Source organism: Apteryx mantelli, unplaced genomic scaffold (genome assembly GCF_036417845.1).
Source record: "Apteryx mantelli isolate bAptMan1 unplaced genomic scaffold, bAptMan1.hap1 HAP1_SCAFFOLD_40, whole genome shotgun sequence".
NCBI lineage: Eukaryota > Metazoa > Chordata > Aves > Apterygiformes > Apterygidae > Apteryx > Apteryx mantelli.
In genome coordinates, this window is record NW_027118755.1 from 2,232,272 (window position 1) to 2,254,180 (window position 21,909).

The 21,909-nt window shown below is 45.3% G+C and overlaps 1 protein-coding gene across 1 annotated transcript; it reads right to left on the reverse strand.

Moving 5' to 3' along the window:
* Window positions 1–20,430: 20,430 nt before the first annotated feature.
* Window positions 20,431–21,381, reverse strand: LOC136996456 (olfactory receptor 10K2-like). Its single transcript, XM_067317377.1, has one exon. It carries the CDS (start codon window positions 21,379–21,381, stop codon window positions 20,431–20,433), a length of 951 nt encoding a protein of 316 aa, XP_067173478.1.
* Window positions 21,382–21,909: the final 528 nt, after the last annotated feature.

Here is a 21,909-nt window from a genome sequence, read left to right on the forward strand (position 1 = left end):
TAGCTGTGAATGTAGGACTCCCGGGTACACTTCATACTTGGATCGCTGTTTGATCCTCCCACCATATTAATGACCATTTAAAGGGTTGGTGTACATTATGTTCCCTTTGACTTGTCTTCCTAATAAGCCCAGCACAATCATCTTCCAGAGGAGTAGTGGACCCATGGCTTGGTTAACAGATATTTTACGAACCCTTAATGCCTTGGAGGGGTGGTCCGTGATGCCAAGTGTCTCTGGGACTTTAAAGAGTCTGGGTCTTACAATTTTGGGTATTCCTGCTTAGGAGGTGGCTTATCGGCCTTGATCCCCACAAGTTCTATACGTCTCTGCCTCCCCTGTCTACTCTTTTGCTTCAGAGCAGCAGGGTGTACCGTCTTCTCGGCAGCAGCTGTATTCTTCAGGGGAACCTCCTGTATGAGCTTTCTGGATTTTTAAAGGCTTCCCAGTTCCCAAGAGTGACACTCAACATACGACACGGTCCGCCTGTAATTGGTGTTTTCAATTTTAGCCTTATGTGATCGGGGTGGTTGGCGTGGGTACAACCTTTCTCTGGTTGTACTCCTTTTAACAAAGGCTCCCCACCATTCTACCGATCTTTTCTTAAGATCTTTTAATGTCCAATGAGTCAATGTTGTCGTAACAAGGGCGGCAAATGCCGCTAGGGAGATACCCGTACTAACAATGAGTCCACTGCTTCCCTTTACAAACCCTACATGCATAACACACAAAGGGATAACAAACACAATGTGGGGTTATAACAAATACTATGTTAGGTTTTACAAAATGTGGTCTCACTTATCGAGGATTCCAGGTTTCTTCTTAAAGGTTACTTTTAAATTGTCTGGGTTTCCAAAGGCTTCCCACGATGATTCTGAAATCGGCCCTTTAATTCTGCTAGCATGTGTCCATCCTCGCTCTGCGGTGCAAATAGCAGTGTCTGTGGTAAGCAAGACAAGAAAAGGTCCCTCCGAGCGGGGAGTCAAGGACGTGTCTTTCCAGGTTTTAATTAAAACCTTGTCTCCAGGGTTAACTCGGTGAATGGCTACATCTAGTGGAGGTCTCTGTACTATTAGTCCGTCCTTTATCAATTCTTGTCTTCTCTTCATAAGCTCTGTAATACATTTCTGTAATAATCTCTCTTCTACTTTAGGATGTTCTTTTGGTATTTCTAAATCATATGGCATCCCATATAACATTTTAAAAGGGGAGACTCCTGTGTCAGTTCTGGGCTGAGTTCGTATATTCAACAAAGCTAAGGGTAAACACTTGATCCAATTCATCTGGGTTTCCATCATTAGCTTCGTTAACTGTTTTTTTATTTCCCCATTCATCCTTTCTACCTTTCCTGAACTTTGAGGATGCCAGGGAGTGTGATACTCCCACTTGATTCCTAAAGGATCTAATGTTTCTTTAATGACCTTGGATGTAAAATGTGGCCCCCTGTCTGAGTCTATGACCAATACATTCCCATACCGGGGTATGATATTTTCTAACAATATCTTGGCTACCGATTTTGCAGTTGCTCGGGCTACGGGGAAGGCTTCTACAAAGTAAGTTAAATGATCTACTATAACTAATAGGTATTTATACCTGCCCACTTTCGGGAGTTCTGTAAAGTCAACCTGTATTTTCTCAAACGGCCTCCTGGCTATTGATCGTCCCCCTGGGACCTTTTCTCTGAGGTGCTGCTTGTTAACCTTCTGACAGGTCAAACATTCTCCCACTAGTCTTTTTGCTATGTCATATATTCCAATGCACATATACTTGGTCCCAAACTGGTCTACTAATGCTTGCACTCCCCAGTGAGTCTGTCGGTGGAATTCTTTCATGATTCTCCAAGCTACGCCTTTGGATACAATTTCTCTATCATCGGGCAGCACCCATTTACCTTCTTTTTCTAGGGCTCCTATCTGTCGTAATTTATCTATTTCCTGTTTAGTAAAACTCATCCTGGTATCTAGCTTATCTTGGCCCTCTTTTCCTTCAGACAATAGGTGTAAAGCTGCTTTTTTTGCTTCTTCATCTGCTAGATTATTTCCCCTTATGTGGTAAGATGTGCCTTTTTGATGGCCCCTAACATGTACTACTGCGATTCTCTGAGGTCCCCTCAGAGCTTCTAAAGTTTTTCTAATTAATTTTTCGTGCACTAAATTCTTCCCTTGTGAATTAATCAGTCCCCTTTCTTCCCATATTTTCCCAAATGTATGTACTACTCCATAAGCATATTTAGAGTCGGTGTATATAGTCCCTATTTTGCCTTTTAAAATTTCTAAGGCTCTAAAAACTGCATACAATTCACAAGCCTGGGCCGACCAAGTTTTGTCTAGGGGCCCTGATTCTATTAACTCTAGAGACTTCCCATCTACAATAGCATACCCTGATCTGCGTTTCCCTTCAACTATGCGAGAGGATCCGTCCACAAAGAATTTAGTCCCCTCTGGCAACTCTTCTTCTTCTAAATCTTCTCTTCTTTTAGTTTGGTATTCTATTAGACGTATACAATCATGTCTTAATTGACCACTGGGTTCCCCATACAGGAACTGCGCTGGATTCTGCAAGCTTGTAGTCTCAATTTCCAACTTTGGAAAATGGATTAAAATGCCCTCGTATTTTAATAGTCTGGCATCGGTTATCCATTTTTCGGCTTTTTGCTGTAGTACTCCTCGCATATTATGAGGGGTATATATTTTTAATTCTCCTCCAAAGGTTATCTTTTTAGCCTCTTCTACTAATAAGGCTGTAGCTACAATGGCTTGCAGGCAAGTGGGCCATCCCCGACTAACGGGGTCTAACAATTTTGACAAATACCCTATAGGTTTCTTTTTCCCTGCCCATTCCTGTGTTAGGACTCCAAAGGCTGTCCCTTCCTGTGTATTGATAAACATGTAGAAGGGTCTCTTAATATCTGGTAAACTCAAAACAGGCGCATTCACCAAGTCGGCCTTCAAATCTTCGAGGCTTTGATCATCGGCTTGAGTCCATTTTATCAGCCCATCTACTATTAGTTTTTGATATAAAAATTTTACTTTATTGCTATAATTTTCAATCCATTGTCTGCAATACCCTAATAACCCCAGCAATTGTCGGACCTGTCTTTTGCTCTTCGGGGGTCTTATTGACAGTATACCATTTACCCTTTCAGGATCCAGTTTTTTTGTGCCCTTGCTAAGCCAATGTCCCAAATACTTCACCTCTTCTTCCGTAAATTGCAACTTTGATTTCGATACTTTCAATCCCTTTAAACTTAGGAAATTTAACAACTTAATACTCTCACATCTAACTTCCTCCTGGGTTTTTCCTGCTAAAAGCAAATCATCCACATATTGTGTTAAAGTAATTTGAGGATTAGTTTCGTAAGTACTTAAAACCTGCTCCAGGGCTTGCCCAAACAAATTAGGGGATTCTGTAAACCCTTGTGGCAAAACGGTCCATCGGAGTTGCTGTTTCCTATGGGTATCTGGGTCTTCCCACTCGAAGGCAAAAAAGTCTCTACATTCTTCTTTAAGGGGGCATGCCCAAAATGCATCTTTCAGGTCTATAACTGTATACCATTTAGCCTCAGGCAACAGCTGACTAAGTATGGTATAGGGGTTAGCTACAATTGGGAACCTGGTAATTGTTCTTTTGTTTATTTCTCTTAAATCTTGTACCAGTCTATAAGTACCGTCTGATTTCTTTACGGGTAGTATGGGGGTATTATGGGGAGACATACAAGGCTCCAGTAACCTTTGATTTATTAGCCTCTGGATTACTGGCCGGAGTCCTTGCCTCCCTTCCTGTGACATTGGATATTGCTTGACTCTAACAGGGATTTCTGGATTCCGTATACTCACTTCAAAGGGAGCAATATCTAGTTTCCCTACTGATTCTGGGGTATACCAAACTTCAGGGTTGATTTTGGCCTCATCTTCAATAGTAAGGGTGCATAATTTTATAACTAATTCTTGATTCTCTACTTCTAAATTGACTCCTAATTCAACCATCATATCTTGGCCCAGTAAATTATATTCAGCTTCGGGGACTAATAAAAAGGATCCAACACTTAGTCGAGATTCTGATTCTATTTCCACATTTTTAATTACTGGGACCTTAAAGGGTTCTCCCTTAGCTCCTATCACTTGTAATTTCTCTGGGGATGGTTTACACCCCCAGGGTACCGTTTGGACAGTAGATCTTTCTGCCCCAGAATCCACAAGGAATTCTACTTCTTGTCGCTGGGGACCCAATTTCAATTTTATCAAGGGCTCGGTTCCTTTATGAGTCCCCAGCAGATAGAGCCCCTGACCCCCCCCCCACTCTTCTTGGAACATTTGCTCATCCTGCATTCGTTTCCTGCAATTTCTCTTCAGATGCCCTTTCTTCTGGCAATAAAAACACTCAACCTGCCTCAAGTCCCTCGTGACAACTTCTTTGGGTTGTCCTTTTTGGTGAGGTGGCTTCCTTTTAGGTCTGTTATACGACCTAGGGGGTTGTGCCTGGATTCCTCTCTGCCCTTCTCGGACTGCTGCCACCAGAATCTTTGCCTGCCGCCGATGGGTTTCCTCCTCCCTTCGCACATACACTTTCTGAGCTTCCCTCAGCAATTCGTCCAGTCCTCTATCTTGCCAATCATCTAACTTCTCTAACTTCCTTCTGATATCTGGAAAGGCCTTTGCTACAAACTGTTTTCAATAGAGCCTGTCCCACAGGGGTACTGGGGTCTACCCCGGAATAAAGTTGCAGATTTTTTCTAAGTCTTTCGAGCCATTCTGTTGGTGTCTCATCCTTCTTTTGTTGTTCCATGAAGGCCTTATTAATATTTTGCCCCCTGGGAACAGATTCCCTGATTCCCTGAACTATTATGGTTCTCAGATCGGACATATGTGTCCGATGCTCAGCATTCTGATTGTCCCAGTCCGGCCGTTGGGTGGGCCATTTAATATCTGCTGCGGGACCTTGTTGGTGCTGTTGATCCCAAATCCGCATCCCAGCCCTACGGATCGTTTCCCTTTCTTCCACTGTAAATAATATGCTTAAGATGGATTGTAATTCCTCCCATGTATAAAGGCTAGGACCTAAAAACTGATCTAATTTTTCAGCCACCCCTAAAGGGTCTTCTAATAAATTCCCCATTTCTTTCTTAAAATCCCGTACGTCCCCTGAACTCAGGGGCATGGACACAAATCCCATCCCCGGCTGCGGTCCTCCCATGGGGAGTTCTCGCAAGGGGTACAGCTGATCAGGTCGCCCACCTCCCCTCGTTTGACTCCTCGTGACCCTTCGGGTTTCTTCTGGGGAACTAGGAGGGTCTAGATCCCAGTCTGGGGTCGTTGGAGAGGGGCTACGAGGAGGGGCCGGTGTTGGGTTTTGAGCCGGAGCTGAGGGAATACAGGGGGGAGGAGAAATGAGAAGTTCCTCCAGTATTTTGCTTTTCTTCCTCGGACCTTTCTCTTTCAGGGTAAATATCATGGTCCAAGTATCTGGTCTTATCCATAAACTAGCATACTCACTTTCTTCTAAACTAAAGGGCTCCTTTGAATTCACATATATAGTTAGAGCCTGACATATCCAATTTTCAAAAGACCCGTAAACTGGCCAATAAAGGTGGTCTCTTCTAATCTGCTTCCCACCCCATACTTGCATGCAGTAATATACCATTTTTTCTCGGCTTTTGCCTTTTCTGGAGGGCCAATCGTTCCAATACTTAATCATTAATCCTAAAGGGCTATCGGGTGGTATATCCGGTAACCGTACCGTAAAGCCCTCTGTGGGATCAGAAGACTTGCTCTTTTTCTGTCCCATCTTCCGGAGCACCCACCTCAGTCACTCTCTTTCTTTTACAACTCTCTTTCTCTCCGCAGGGGACCGCACTCACACCACCCGAGTCTTTGCTGCTAGGACGGTTGTCCCTTCGTAGAGGGCGGCCCAATCGGCCGTCGGGTGCCCCTTTTCGGTCCCCTGCTACACAAGGACCCCCTCTCCTGGAGGGTCCGCACCAAGGACCCCCTCTCCTGGAGGGTCCGCACTCACACCGTCCCCTGTTACACAAGGACCCCCTCTCCTGGAGGGTCCGCACTCCGCTGGGGACGTCTCACGTGCTCTGGGTATCCCACCCCAACCGAACGGAACCGCATACATATACTCACTCAGTCCTGAGTCTTCGTTCGGATCTTCGTGCACAAAGTTTACGGGGTACTGCAGTTCTTTTGCTTACTTGTCCTGATTTAGAGTTCGGAAATACAGGTTCTGGTAGGGGACTACCCACTCAGGGGCCATCCGAAGACAGGATGGGGCGCCTCCCCTGAGTCAGAGTCCCGAAACCAGGGAAGCCTGTATCCGAGTCACCGCACCAAAATTGCTGTAGGTAAACGCGACAAATTGACAACCACTCGGGCCGGGTTGCATAAATTCCAATTTATAAAATAATTGAGCAAGTCACAAGTAAGCAAAACAGTGCTGGGCGGCCGGGGAAGTCTCCTGCTCCACCAACGGCGTGCGCAACCCCCCCTCACAGTCTCCTTATATGTGATTCCAGTTCCGGGTATACGGGGCACCTCCTGTAACTTCTGCGGTTGCGCCGGCTGTTGCTAGGGGGTCTTCTTCAGCCCTCTGGTGGTTGTGGGGATGAAGGCTGGAGTCTTCCTCTGCATTGTGTGCCATATTAGGCTATCTAAACTAACATTGCCGCTTCGCTAGCTCAACTCAGTTTTCTCAGGCAAGGTACATGCCCCCCCCCCACAGGCTGTAGGATGTTCCCACAGATGTTCCCAAGGCTGTTTCTCACTCTGATGTAACAAATTAGCACATTTTACAGTCCAGGCTGTTCCCAAGGCTGTTTCTCACTTTGATGTAACAAATTAGCACATATCACAGTGATTAGGGTTCTTTGTCCATTGTTTTGGATGCCTTTCAGCAGTTGACACAGGTCATCCTGTTGTAGTAGTTTTTTCACCAGTGTAAGTTTCATTCTGATGGGGGTAGGCAATAAATCTCCATTTAATATATAATTAGATTGTAACAACTGATGAGACGTAACAGGAGCTGAATAAGTAAAATTGCATCCCATAATTTCAGTAAAGTTACAAACAAATGTTTGAGTGCTTGCTTGTATCTACAGTAATGTTATCTCCAAGTAGAAAATCACAAAGGGTTCTCATACAAACACGTCCTTTTCCAAGATATGCAAGTACAATTTCAGGGGTTTCATCTGGATCTCTTTCAAAATGACAAGGTCATTTTGTGTCAAGACAAATGTCTTGGGCTTTGGTGGTATTCCTCTCACAAATAAATCCTCGTTCCCATACAACACATGCGTTAACATCAACGGTTTGCCATTTGTTTCCGTTTTGTTAGGCCCATACTCGAAGTTCTAACGCATAGTGTATAGTGCCATTATGATTCAATCCCAGCACAATGATTGGGTATATGGTGTATACTGAAGCATTGTGTATCGTTAAGACAAAGGCTGTGGCCTTATTGTTGATGGGGTCATAAGTAAAATGGACTAAATGCCACCAAGGTTGGGAGTCTTTTTCAAATTTAGTTGCTTTATCCCAAATTACCTTTTGAATTTCAGTGGGTAAGGTGCCTCTTCGCCTTCTCTTATAATTGCTGCTGCCATAGATTACATCCAGAGTTGAGCTTGGATACAACTAAGAGCTAGAGAAACATTATCTTGGGCTACACCAAGTGCATCCACAATCACTTGGTGGTCCTTTTCATTAATCCTTTCCCACTGAGGCAATATGTCGGACAGGAGCCATTGATTAGTACTCAATGCTAACAGGGAAGATCGTAGTGGGTGTTCCAATTTATTTCAATCACCCGTTGCGGTGCTTAGTTTATTTATGAGCACTTCCGCATCTATGCTGTTCAAGACTCCCAGTCCAGTCCCTAAAATTCTGGTTGCATCTCTCTGTGTTCTTTTTGGGGAGGTGAGGATTTATCCATGTAGCCAAGATGACCATCCTGCATAGGATGTGCTTAGGAATTGTGAGCATGTGGGCTTTACAGCAGAGATATTAATTTGCATTCATAATTCTACTCGCTTGAGTGACTGGGAAGGGTTGAATAGGACCCATTGTTGGCTTACATATTTGATGGCATAGGGTCTGATTTCTGAAATCTGTGGGGATAGCTTTTTCTCATCCTTTTTAACAGCAGAGGTATTTATGCTGGGGGGAAAGGTTCTTCTTCTCATCTTGTTGGATGCTGCAAAACAAAAAGGTAGAATAGACTCATCTCGGTGGGGTTTTCTGGACAGGTTACCCCATCAAAAAGAAGGAAAAATCCATCGTGCACTAATTCTATGTTTTGCACTACTGTTACCAGTAGCTTCCTATCTATATATTGGTACAGTTTCACATCTGGAGAGAGTGAGATTGTCTGTAACAGTTTAGCAAGTGCGGCATGAGCAATTCTGTGTGAATGTTCATACCCCTGTGGGAGTCTGTTAAAGGTATATTATATTCCCTCCCAAGTGAAAGCAAACTTCTCTTTATCCTCCTCCTGCAAGGGGCCCATAAAGAACATAGCTTTCACATCTAGCACCGCCATCCATGGGTATGCAGCTGCTTGTAAAGTAGCTGTTAAGTTTGCAATATTTGGTACAGCAGCTGTTAGTGGGGCTGTATCAGCACTCAGGCGCCGATAATCAATTGTCAAATGCCACTTCCCATCTGGTTTCTGAACTGGCCAGACAGGGCCAGACATGGGGCGTGGGTTCTGGAGATAATCTGTCATTTCTCCAAGTCAGCTGTGGCTTCAGAAATTCCATTTTGTGCCACAGCAGAAATTGGATATTGCAGTATGCTAGTAATTTTTGAATCAGGGAGTGCAGGGGCTGCGTGAAGTACACTCACTGCAGCCTCCCTATTTCTACTGGGGTTGGAGTTGAAGTCTGAGCTGAAGGACCACGCACTGTCGTCTGGCAGGCTCCAGGTTCATCCATTTAAAGCAGCAAAACCTAAAAATTTTTTTCATTGTGATCTTTAACTGCAAAGCCAGTAGTCAACATGCGCCTCTCACCTGGGAGCCATAAATTAACCTTGGCAGTTTGGCACACAACACTTCCTCTGTTCACACCAGTAATTTTAACTCTTTGCCATCCGGATCGCACACCCATCTTCTTGGCATTTTGTTGTGTTAGTATTGAAATTTGTGCTCCCCTATCTATTAAAAACTTCACCAATTGTCGTTGAGGACCGACTGGAATCAAGATATATGGGCCATTATCACTTATCCACTGATAAGCCTCCACTTGCTGGACAGGCAGACCCAATTGCCTTCCGGGCATTACTTGCCTTTTTGCTTCATGCCCTGCAATTCTTCCCGAAGGGGGAGGAAGGGATTGTCTCTCTCTCTCTCTCTGAGAGCTGGTGCCAGAGGAGTCAAAGTCCGTTCCTTCCTTTCGCCATTATCTCGTTTCTGGAATGCTTCAGTCAGACTCAAGATAATGCCAGTAGACTGACCTTGAATCGCGACTCTGGGAATGCCTAGGGCTAAGGCTTTCCTCCACAATCCATTTCTCCATTCTCGAGATTCTGTTTGTGGGTCTTTAGGCTTACTTCCCTTTGCTCTAGTTTCTGTTCCCCATGGGGGTATCACTGGTCTCACCCTACGATCTCCTCCACGGGACTTCAGGTTCCTGTTCTCATCTGATGGATCTTCCCAGCCCATTTCACGGCTGTGGTTAACAATGCCATGCATTAATACTGCCTATGTAGGGAGTTGCCTGCGGGGGGGTATGTGGCGGGGGTGTTGTTATCACCTAGTCTTTCACTGTATTCTGTGTCTCTTCTTATCTCATCCTAATTTATAATTAAATAGGGTTTAAGAATTGCCGGGGCTCCTCTAATGAGTGGTTTTAACACTGCCAAATCTACTATAGCAGATATTGGGATATCACCGCGTCCTCCTTGGTGCATGGCTTGTATGTAAGCAGCTTTTGTGATGGCTGTGGAGAGCTCACTTATAATTGTAATGGGGATTATGGAAGGTTCACCTCGCTCCATTGTGCCTATTCCTCCAGCCCAGTAAGCTACTCGACTGGTGATAGAATGGGGTATATCTGCAGAGTCAGGTCCTAAATGTAAGGAAACTCCTGGACCCCAATAGCTGTTTGCTATTCATCCTCACTCAGCATTATTCGGTCACCGCCACTTAGGCAGACTTGGCACAAGTATTCAGTTTCAGTTTCAGCTGTTTTTCTGCTCTCTCTCTCTTGCAAATTTGTCAATTGTAAGGAATCCCAGGGAGTGGTTTGCATAGTATGTCATGGAGCACCACCCCGAGGTCCCTTGTTTCCTTGGGTTTTAACAATGGGTCTAGCTTCATAGTCGGGGGATTTGAGGGGAACAAAGGGTCATCTTCTCCTGGCTCGCTGTCATCGGGATCAGCCCAGATGTTTCTGTCCCAGTCTTCAGGGGATACTATTAGTTTCCTAATCTGTACCATGTTGGGTGGCAGGCATGGAGCCTGCATAAGCATCATCTCGACCTTTTCTCCCAACTTTTGTCTTTTCTCCTTTTCCTCCTGTAACTGTTTCTGCAGTTGTTCAATTTTCAAAGACAGGAACAACTCAGTTGCCCTTCTGTCACCCAAATCAGGAGAAAAACTTCTTAATGCTAAAAAACCCCCAACAACTAGAGACCACCAGAGACCCCCCCACAGAAGCCCCCCAGAGACTCAGACCTCATGTGTAATGATTATGTAAATGTAGTAATTAGTTCTAAGAAATAGAATGAGTATGTATAATCATTTCTGGACATTTAATACATATGTATATGATAGAGCAATATAAACTTTAGATGATGCGACACACGGTGTGCACGTTGGGTGGAGCTATCCCCCATGTACCCGGTGCCGTAATAAAGAGAATGCCTGCTTCTTAATGCTACCTTGGTGTTAAGGAGTTTTTCTCCTGATTTCAGCGACAGTTTTGGCGACCCAGATGGGACCCTGATTCTGAACCTTGACGGATCCGTGGGATCGCAGGACCTCCAGCCAGCACCAAGGAATTCTCGGGGAGAACCTCCGATCCCCGGACCGAAGAGCTCTGAGCAAGACCCCTGGGAAGGTAGAGGCATTCCTTTCTTTAAAAGGTTGGGTTGCCTACCCATCAGACGTGGCGAAAGCCCCACAGGGTTGGGCTATAGAGATAGCTCAAGGGGAACGTCAGGTTATAGTTCTGCTAGATGAAAGTCTGTGGAACACTCGGGTTGGTATTTGTGCACAGTTGTGGGTTGAAGTCCCACCAAGGTGGGTTAGAGTGCTGAATTGTGGATCGAATTACAATTGTGGGTTGAAGTCCCACCAGGGTGGGTTGGAGTCCCGAATTGCTCGATTTGTGTGGTAATTTGACATTTGGAACATCATTGGACTTTGTTTTGTGGATTTTGTGATTATGGGTAACCAAGTGTCGAAAGAGGGGGGGTTTTTGAAGATTCACCCCTGGGATGTATTTTAAAGCATTGGAAAGAGGCGGCAGGTCCGCCAGGAGGTACCCTTACCAAAGGACAATTAATTGAATACGGTAATCATTGCTGGCCAACGTATACTTTAGAAGATCAGGAAAAACGACCTAAAAATGGAACTGTGAACTACAATACCGTATTATAATTAATGTTGTTTTGCCGAAGAGAGGGGAAATGGGATGAAGTAAAGTATGTAGATTTGTTTTTTGCATTAAGAAACCACCCTGAATGGCAGAAAGATTGTGGAATGATTCCAAAGGATCCAATGATACTAGCACTAGAGAAGGAGAGAAAGGGTCACAAGTTGAAAAGATGTTGTTCTGCTTGTAGTATCAGAAAGAGGTGTTTAAGGTGTGAACGGGAGGAGGAAGAGGATGTGGAGTTGTCAGTCGTCCCCCCGACAGATGTTGGGGGGGATGTCGAGGATGTTGTTGGGGAGGCTGAAGAGGCAGAAGGATTTAGCCCGATTATGGGGAGAACAAAAGGATGACAAGGGGAAGTGGGGGAGGTTTTACAGGCTCCCCTTCAGCAGGTGGTTGGAAATACCAGACCTGTGACAGTTAAAGTACCTTTCTCTATAACGGATTCAAGGTCCTGGAAGAAAATAGCAGGGAACTATAGAGAGGATCCGGAGAAAGTGGCATAAGTGTTTGAAACTATAATTAGGACTCAGGATCCAGACTGGAATGGTTTGCAGGTAATATTAAGCACCCTGCTGGATAGTACTGAAAAGAAGATGGTATTAAATGTTGCTCGGAAACAGGCGGAAGGAACACATGCTGGTGGGGATTTGCAGAGAACGCTAGATCAGAATTTTCCTGCTACAGACCAGGGGTGGGTTCCTAACCAGCCAGGACCTCGGGGACTTTTAACAAGATATCAGAAATGGATATTGTATGGTGTAAAACATGGTATGCCAAAAGATGTTAATTGATCTAAGCTATATGGGGTCAAACAAGAACCAGCTGAATCCCCATCTGCTTTTATGGAATGATTAAAGGTTATTGCCAGAAAATATACCAAACTGGATCCTGAGAAACCAGAGGAAGCACAGCAGCTAGCTTCAATTTTTATGGGACAATCGGCTCCAGACATTATATATGCCGACGATACAAAACTGGGAGGAGTGGCCGATACACCAGAGGGCTGTGCTGCCATTCAGAGACACCTGGACAGGCTGGAGAGCTGGGCAGAGGGGAACCTCCTGAAGTTCAACAAAGGCAAGTGCAGGGTCCTGCCCCTATGGAGGAATAAACCCATGCACCAGAACAGGCTGGGGGCTGACCTGCTGGAAAGCAGCTGTGCCGAGAAGGACCTGGGAGTGCTGGTGGACACCAAGTTAAGCATGAAGCAGCAATGTGCCCTTGTGGCCAAGAAGGCCAATGGTATGCTGGGGTGCATGAGGAAGAGTGTTGCCAGCAGGTCGAGGGAGGGGATCCTCCCCCTCTCCTCAGCCCTGCTGAAGCCATAGATGGAGTACTGTGTCCAGTTCTGGGCTCCCCAGTACAAGAGAGGCATAGAGCAACTGGAATGAGTCCAGTGAAGGGCTACAAAGATGATTAGGGGACTGGAGCATCTCTCTTATGAGGAAAGGCTGAGAGAGCTGGGCCTGTTTAGCCTGGAGAAGAGAAGGCTGAGAGGAGATCTTATCAATGTGTGCAAGTGTCTGAAGGGAGGGTGTCGAGAGGATGGGACCAGACTCTTGTCAGTGGTGCCCAGTGACAGGACGTGAGGCAACAGGCACAAACTGAAACACAGGAAGTTCCATCTGAAGATGAGGAAAAACTTCTTCACTGTGAGGGTGACAGAGCACTGGAACAGGTTGCCCGGAGAGGTTGTGGAGTCTCCTTCTCTGGAGATATTCAAAACATGCCTGGATGTAATCCTGTGCAATGTGCTCTAGGTGACCCTGCTTGAGCAGGGGTGTTGGACTAGATGATCTCCAGAGGTCCCTTCCAACCTCAACCATTCTGTGATTCTGTGATAAGAAGGAAACTTTAAAAATTAGAAGGGGCAGATTCGAGAGATCTGGGAAAAATGTTAGAAGTGGCCTGGAGAGCTTTTAATAATAGGAAAAAGGAAAGAGAAATGCGACCTGTTCAGAGGGAGTACGTGAGAGAAGGGAGAGTGGTTGCTATTTTAACCAGGGCTCCTGAAAGAGCCTATAAAGAAAGGGAAGGCACGGGGGGGAGGGGGGGGGGGAGTTACCGAGGTGTGAGAAGAGTCAGGGGAAGGGGAGATTTACCTCCTTTTGTGCACCCCCGACTTGCGGAAGATCAGTGTGCAATCTGCAGAGAAAGGGGGCATTGGCAGAGGGAATATCCTCAGGCTGGGAAGTCAGACCCAGCCCTGCAAGCCATCAACCTCATGACATTAAACGATGAATCCTGAAGGGGACCAGGGGAATCATCCCCAGCCAAACCCCTGGTTACACTGAGGCTGGGAAATGATGAAGTAGAATTTTTAGTTGATACAGGAGCCACTTACTCTGTACTTAATACTTGTAAAGGAAACTTTAGCCATGAAACTGTAAGCGTTGTTGGTGCTACAGAGAAACAAGAAAATCGGCCCTTTTTGCAGCCTTTGAAATTTAAATTGGGAAAACAATGGGTGACTCATCAATTTTTATATATGCCTGAATGTCCGATGCCCTTGATGGGTAGGGATTTATTGGATAAGTTAAACGCACAGATAATCTTTAAAAATGGAGAGGTGCAATTACTAATACCTGAAGCCAAAGCTGTGGAAGCGAGAATTTTTATGTTGCAGAGCACGCAGAAACTGGAGGAAGAGGTTCCTGCTGAAGTCGAGGATGCAGTAATACCAGTTGTATGGGCTAGCTGAATTCCAGGTCAGTCTAAATTGGCGAAACTGGTGAAAGTTGTTCTAAAATTTGGAGCTAAACTGGTAAGACAAAACCAGTACCCTATTAAGTGGGAGGCTAGAAAAGGGTTGGGAGAATTAATAACTAAATTTTTGAATTATGGATTATTGATAGACTGCAAATCAGAATATAACACCCCAGTATTACCAATAAAAAACAAAATGGCAAGGAATATAGGTTGGTTCAGGATTTAAGAGCCATGAATCAGATTGTTCCAGATATTCACCCAGTGGTGGCTAACCCATATACCTTGCTGACATCCCTGAAGGAGAACCATAAATGGTTTACTGTACTTGATCTCAAGGATGCCTTTTTCTGCATACCTCTAGACAGTCAGGCAATATTAGCTTTTGAATGGGAAAGCCCCACCACCGGACTTAAAACCCAACTTACTTGGACGGTGTTACCTCAGGGGTTCAAAAACAGTCCAACAATATTTGGCAATCAAGTGGCCAAGGAACTGGAATCATGGAAAAAGGAAAATCTGGAAGGAACAACACTGCAGCATGTGGATGACATTTTGTTGGCTGCGGAGACTAAGGGAGAGTGCCTACAGATGACCATAAGCCTGTTGAATTTCCTAGGACAAAGAGGATATCGTGTGACAAAAAGTAAGGCTCAAGTAGGGAAAGAGACTGTGATTTATCTAGGTCTTGAGATTTCACAGGGACAACGAAGACTGGGAACTGACAGAAAAGAAGCAATCTGCCAAACTCCAGAACCAAGAACTGCATGAGAGCTGAGGGCATTCTTGGGTATGGCGGGATGGTGCCGACTGTGGATTCCCAGCTATGGGCTATTAGTAAAATTCTGAAAGGTATGTATGTAGTATGAAATTCTGAAAGGGTCAAATGAGAATTACATATTATGGCCCCCCAAATGCCAAGTGGCTTTCAGGGATCTAAAGAAGGCCCTGATGTCAGCACCTGCATTGGGACTGCCTGATTTGTTTAAACCTTTTGAGCTATTTGTACATGAACGACAACATCTCACCTTGGATGTGCTGACTCAGAAATTGGGAACGTGGAGAAGAGCCGTGGGATATTTCTCCAAACAATTGGACAGTGTGAGTAAAGGATGACCAGGGTGTTTACGTGCTGTAGCTGCAACTGTTCTTTTAATCCAAGACGCTAGAAAATTAATGGTAGGACAAAGAATCGTAGTATATGTTCCGTATATGGTAATTTCTGTCTTAGAACAAAAGGGGCGACATTGGCTGTCTCCCAGCCGTATGCTCAAATATCGAGTTATCTTGCTGGAACAGGATGATGTGGAACTGAAAACTACCACAGCAATCAACCCGGTGATGTTTTTGAACTCAGAAGTAAGGGACCCTGAACCCTTGCACCATGATTGTCTGCAAACCATTGAGCACGTGTATTCAAGCAGACAAGAACTAAGAGATGAACCGTCAACTAATCCTGATTTGGAGCTGTTTACAGATGGGAGCAGCTTTGTGCGAGATGGGAAACGGATGGCCGGATATGCAGTGGTCACCACGACACAGGTAATAGAGGCTGGGGCCCTACCCATTAACACGTCAGCCCAGAAGGCGGAATTGATAGCATTGAAGCAAGCCCTGAAAATAGCTGAAGAGAAAAAGGTAAATATATGGACTGACTCAAAGTATGCATTTGGGGTAGTCCATGCACATGGGGCTATCTGGAAGGAAAGAGGATTGCTGACGGCTCAAGGATCACCTATTAAATACAAGGAAGAAATTCTCCAGCTTCTACAGAATATTCAAAAACCTAAGGAAGTGGCAATAATGCATTGTAAGGCACATCAATTTGGACAAACCACAGTAAATGTGGGTAATCAATTAGCTGATAAAACTGCCAAAGAGGTGGCTGGACAAGGCATCCTTGCATTGGTACCAGTAAAACAGGTGAAGCTCCCAAATCTGAAACCTAATTACAGTGAGGCAGATCAACAATTAGCATCACTGTTAAAAGCAACCCCAAAGGGAGAGGGTTGGTTAATAACTCCTACAAAACAAGTCATTGTTCCACAGCAGATAATGACTGAAATTGTAAAAAAGAGACACGAAGAAACACACTGGGGTAGTGAAGCTATGATTTCTAGTCTTCAAAATTCGATTATATGTGTGGGAATGACTGGAATAGTGAAATCTGCAATGGCAAAGTGCCCTGTTTGTTTAAAAATTAATCCTATGAACAGGAAAAGACCAGCCCTGGGGACCACTAAGCAAGGAAGTTCCCCTGGAAATTGTTGGCAAATTGATTTCTCTGAATTACCAAGGCAAGACGGTTATAGATATCTTAAGGTATTAGCTGACACCTTCTCAGGATGGCCGGAAGCTTTTCCCTGTCACACCAATAAAGCTAGGGAAGTAACTAAAATATTGCTCAAAGAAATAATACCATGATTCAGGGTACCAATAGGAATGTCCTCTGATCGGGGCCGCATTTTGTGGCAGATATAGTCCAACGGCTAAGCAAAATTCTTGGTATCAAGTGGGATTTGCATACCACATGGAGACCACAATTGAGCGGGAGGGTAGAAAGAATGACTCAAACTTTAAAGCAACAACTCAGTAAGATATGTCAGGAAACTTCTTTAAGATGGCCGCAGGCCCTTCCACTGGCTCTTTTAAGAATCAGAATACAGCCAAGATCAAAAAATAAGATTAGTCCTTTATTGAGTATTATATGGAAAACCATACCAAGCGCCGTTGATTCCAGGGGAGATACATGTAAAGGGAACAACAGATTTAGTGTTATATCTGATTTCTTTAGAGAAAGTCCTTGCGGCTCTCTGACGGCATATTGTTTTGACAGGACTGCTCATGTTGGACACTCCTGTCCATCAGTATGAACCCGGAGATTTCATATATGTAAAAACGTGGAACTCCAAACCTTTATAAGAGAGGTAGGAAGGACCTTTCCAGGTACTCCTAACTACTTACACTGCACTCAAGGTAGAAGGGATCGAACCTTGGGTTCATTACACTCGAGTTAAGCCAGCATCTTTGCTGAAAGAATCTCAATGGAAGGTCATTCCGTCAGATAAGAATCCTCTTCAAATAAGAATGCAGAAAATAATTTGAAGCCCGGGACCTGGGAATGTTATTGAATTATTTGTAGTTTTGCTTGTTTCGGGACCTGGAAGTATTGCTGAATTGTTTGTAGTTTTTGCTTGCTTTTACATTAGAAAGTTAAGAGTTAATTGATTAATCAAACATGAGAACTAATCAACAGATTATTAGTATTTTAATTGGGATAGCCATGCCGTTAACTGACTGTTCAGTCAATCAGGGAACAAACCATGAAAATCTTTACGAGGAGGCAAAAATACGATTGACAAAGAAGTTGCATGTGTCAGACTGCTGGATATGTTCACAGGTAATGTTGGGAGGGGAACAGGATTTCCTTTTAAAAGCACCCCTCTAGGATAGTCAGACTATTGTACTAACCTCAATCGAAAAAGCAGTAGAGGAGTGGGAAAAACAAAAGGAGTCCTCTTCCTCAGGGTGGAATTGGTTCACTTCATGGCTACCAAACCCAACCTGGTTAAAAGAATTGTTTGTAATAATTATAGCCATAGTTGTGGTATGCATTTTGTGCTGTATTATGATCCAATGTTTACCTTTAATTATGTTATGTTGTACCCAATTGTGTGTACCTGAAGGTCAAAAGTATCATCAGAATTATGCAATCTAGGTGAGACTCCCAAAGAGATCTTGAGATCTTACTTTGGAAGTCTCAAAGGGGGGGACTGTTACCAAAAGGCCCCAGACAAGAAAGAGTCTCAAAGGAGGGGGGAATGAGGGAACTGTTACCAGCTTGGACAGGAAGGATTCTCAACAGGAGCTTCAGACAAACATAGCCAAGGACACCGGTGCAGCTGGGACTGATACATCCTGAGAAAGTACAGATAAACCAGCAGAAGCCAGTTGGAGCCAAGATTAGGACCAAGACAGCTTTTCTCAAGCAAGGAAGCAGGCCAAGCTGAGACCATGTATGGAAAAGTAGAGCAAAGTTCATGGCAAGATGTTGAGTGACACCTCTTCTGACACCACTAGGGACCACCAGAGACTCAGACCACATGTGTAATGATTATGTAAATGTAATAATTAGTTCTAAGAAATAGAATGAATATGTATAATCATTTCTGGACATTTAATGCATATGTATATGATAGAGCAATATAAACTTTAGATGATGCGACACACGGTGTGCACGTTGGGTGGAGCTATCCCCCGTGTACCCGGTGCCGTAATAAAGAGAATGCCTGCTTCTTAATGCTACATTGGTGTTAAGGAGTTTTTCTCCTGATTTCAGTGATACTTCTACCTTCTATTTCTTTCTTTTCTTTTCTTTTCTTTAGGTATTTTTCAACAATTTCCCAATTATGCTAATTGTCACGAGCCCATTCTCCTGAGAAGTTGGGACTCAAGTTCACTCCATGCCTCTGTAAATGATTGGTGATACTACTTGCCATCTTGCCAACTATGCCACAGGGCAGGCAACAGCGGGTGCAGCACCTGGGGTCCTTTCAGGGCACTGGCAGCAAAATAATATGTGACCCATATAATATATGATATATAGATGAAATAATTAGCAGCATAATACAGGTAAACAAAGGAGAATGCCATAAATGAAATAATGCACGAGGGAAATCCTCTGCTTTAATTCAGATTTACCAAAGGGAGAAGGTTTTGCTCCCGCTGGGTTGTAGTGACCCTGGTGAAATATGTCTTCTTCACATCTCGCTTGGACCATTTTTTCAGACACTTCTTTTTTGTTGTCCCTTTTCTGTCCTGGTTCGGTCTCAAGTCACTCTTGGTAAAGCCTGAATATGCACTATGCAATGCATAAAGCACCTCCATAATCCTTTCAAAAGTCCAGCAATGTCTTTTGCTTTTACAACATCCTCTCGCCCATCCTCTGCCTTGGCAATTGCAAGGCGATATACAAAGCTGTGGAGGACACATGGCTGTACCTCTGACATTGTGAGAAACCCTAGAAATCGAGGGGAAAAATAAGTGTCTTTTGTTTTTTTCTTCTCTGTCTCCTTCTACCTTTTCACTTTTTCCAGAAAGCAAAGCCTATTTCTTTATTTAGTGCTTGAGGACTCTGCTGGAGAGATCCTTGTTGGCTGAGGGCTGGGCATTGCTTGTGTTCTGCTTGGTGCCCCGGTTTGGAAAAAGAGAGCTCAGCCAGCCCTTTGCTCAGACACATCTCAAGAGGTCCCGCTGTTCAAACAAAGGATGTGCTTGGCTGCAGTGGGCAGAAATTCATTTTACAAATGTTCAGTTCTGCAGAATGGTGCCGCAGGAAGAGTCTTTTCCCCCCTTGAAGGAGTTGCCCTTCCTGGTTTTGCTAATTCCAGCTTCACAGCTGGCTCCACTGCTTTTTGTGAAAGCACCATGATGCGGGAGGAGAAGTGTGCTCACAGGGAGAGATCTTATTAATTTGTTTTTCTAGAGCAGGTCTTCCCAAGGAGCTCTTCTGTAGGTCCATCTGGACTCACATTCTTGGTCTCACCGGTCAGTGGACCTGAACTTTCCAGCTGTCTCAGGACTCGGGCCTGTGTCCAGGTTCACACTTAGCCCATGGCAAAGGCAAGCTGATGCAACCTGATGCAGCTCATTTGCTTTGCAGGCTCTGCTAATGGGCGCTAGAATAACATGCACACAGATGAATGCCAGAGCTCAGGGGCATCTTGATGTGCAAAAGGAGCACAGTTCTGAGTTTGCAATCTCCTTAAAAAATAAGCATTTTACCCTGAAATGATTTCAACACCTACCTTTCTTCTTTACTAACTGGGTCAGGTGAAAAAATGTCACCAAAGAGCCTTTCCTATCCCCAAAATAGAATTGTGCACATGTGGGTTTCCAGAGCCGTTGAGCCCTTCCAGAAGGGGGTGCCTTTCATCAGGGTTCATGTTTGCACCTTCACCATGACTTGAATTTCTGGAGTTTTTATGTCAGGTCCTTGCCAGCCCCAGTGAGCTGTCGTGTCATTCCGAGAAGCTTCTTTGTGAGTAAGAGAGGATGCACGGAAAAGGGGTGATGTTTTCTTGGAAGTGGAAGATGTTGGCTGCAAATACATAAGGGGAACAACCTCTTCACTGGAAATCTTTCTGAGAAAGTCTGTTTTTTCTGAGGGATTTTCGAAGCGCTGTTTTGACATCCTTGTTCCGGAGGCTGTAAATCATGGGGTTGAGCAGCGGGGTGAGAATGGTGTAGGCAACTGAGATCACCGCATCCTTGTCCGATGAGTAGCTGGCGTTGGGTCTCAGGTAGACGGAGGAGGCACAGCCGTAGTGCACGACCACCACCATCAGGTGAGCGCTGCAGGTGGAGAAGGCTTTGCGCCTGCCTGCGGCTGAGGGGATCTTCAGGATGGTGAAGAGGATGAAGAGGTACGAAATAAGGATCAGCATCAGCGGGATCAGAAGGACGAAGATGGCCAGCGTGAAGACAACGGCCTCGCTGAGATTGGTGTCAGCAAAGGCCACACTGAGGACCGGGGCGATATCACAGAAGAAATGGTTGAGTTTCCTGGAGGCCTGGAAGGGCAAGCAAAATATCAAGGTGGTATCGGCCTGGGCGGCCAGCAAGCCAATGAGAGCAGAAGCGATCACCAGCTGAACACACACTCGCCGAGTCATGATGCTGTTGTAGTGCAGGGGGTGGCAGATGGCCACGAAGCGATCGTAGCCCATGGTGGCCAGGAGGAAGGAGTGGGAACACCCCAAGAAGAGGAAGAAGTACATCTGCACAGCACAGCCCAGGAAGGAAATGGCTTTCCTCTCTGCCAGCAAGTCTACCAGCATCTTGGGGACAATGACAAAGGTGTAGCAAGTCTCCAGAAACGACAAGACAGAGAGGAAGAAGTACATGGGCGTGTGCAGGCTTGGATCAAGCCTTATGATGGTCATGATAGTGGCGTTTGTGCTCAGAGTGACCAGGTAGAGCAGCAAAAAGACCACAAAGAGCAGCTTCTGCAGCTCTGCCAGGGTGGAGAACCCCAGGAAGATGAAGTCCGTGGTCAGGCTTTGGCTGTCATTTTCCATGGAAGCGAAAGGCTTTCTCTGAATGCTGGGCAGGAAGAAAAGCAGCACCCGTCTCACCAAAGGTGCAAGGAGCTGTAGTGACAAAGAGAATCTGCTAGTGTCCCTCCTCAAGAGCCCTTTCCTGGCCTCTCCCTCCCCATGCTGCTTGCCCTCCTGGTGCATATGGGCTACTGTGCTTTGGTTGAGGCTGCACAGCAGAAGGAGGGTGCGGTGGGGCAGCACCTTGCCCTCCTGAGAGCAAGCTGGTGCATGCAGCGAGCCGGGCTGGCGCGGGGATGCCTGGCGCCTTCTCTCGTGTGCTGGGGGGCAGCCGTGAGCTGTGGTAGCGCGGTGGCTGTGGAGCTGCAAGATGGAAAATGCCGGTTCAGAGCCTCTCACGCGCAAAAGGGGCTGCGCGAGCTCTCGGGGACACGTGCAGAGCTGTCAACGCTGAAGCGTCCAAGCTGCCCCAAGCGATGCTGCCCTGAGCAGCTGGAGGAGCAGAGCAGGGAAAGGCAGGGGGGTTGAGCAGTGCAGGCAGCTCCCGCT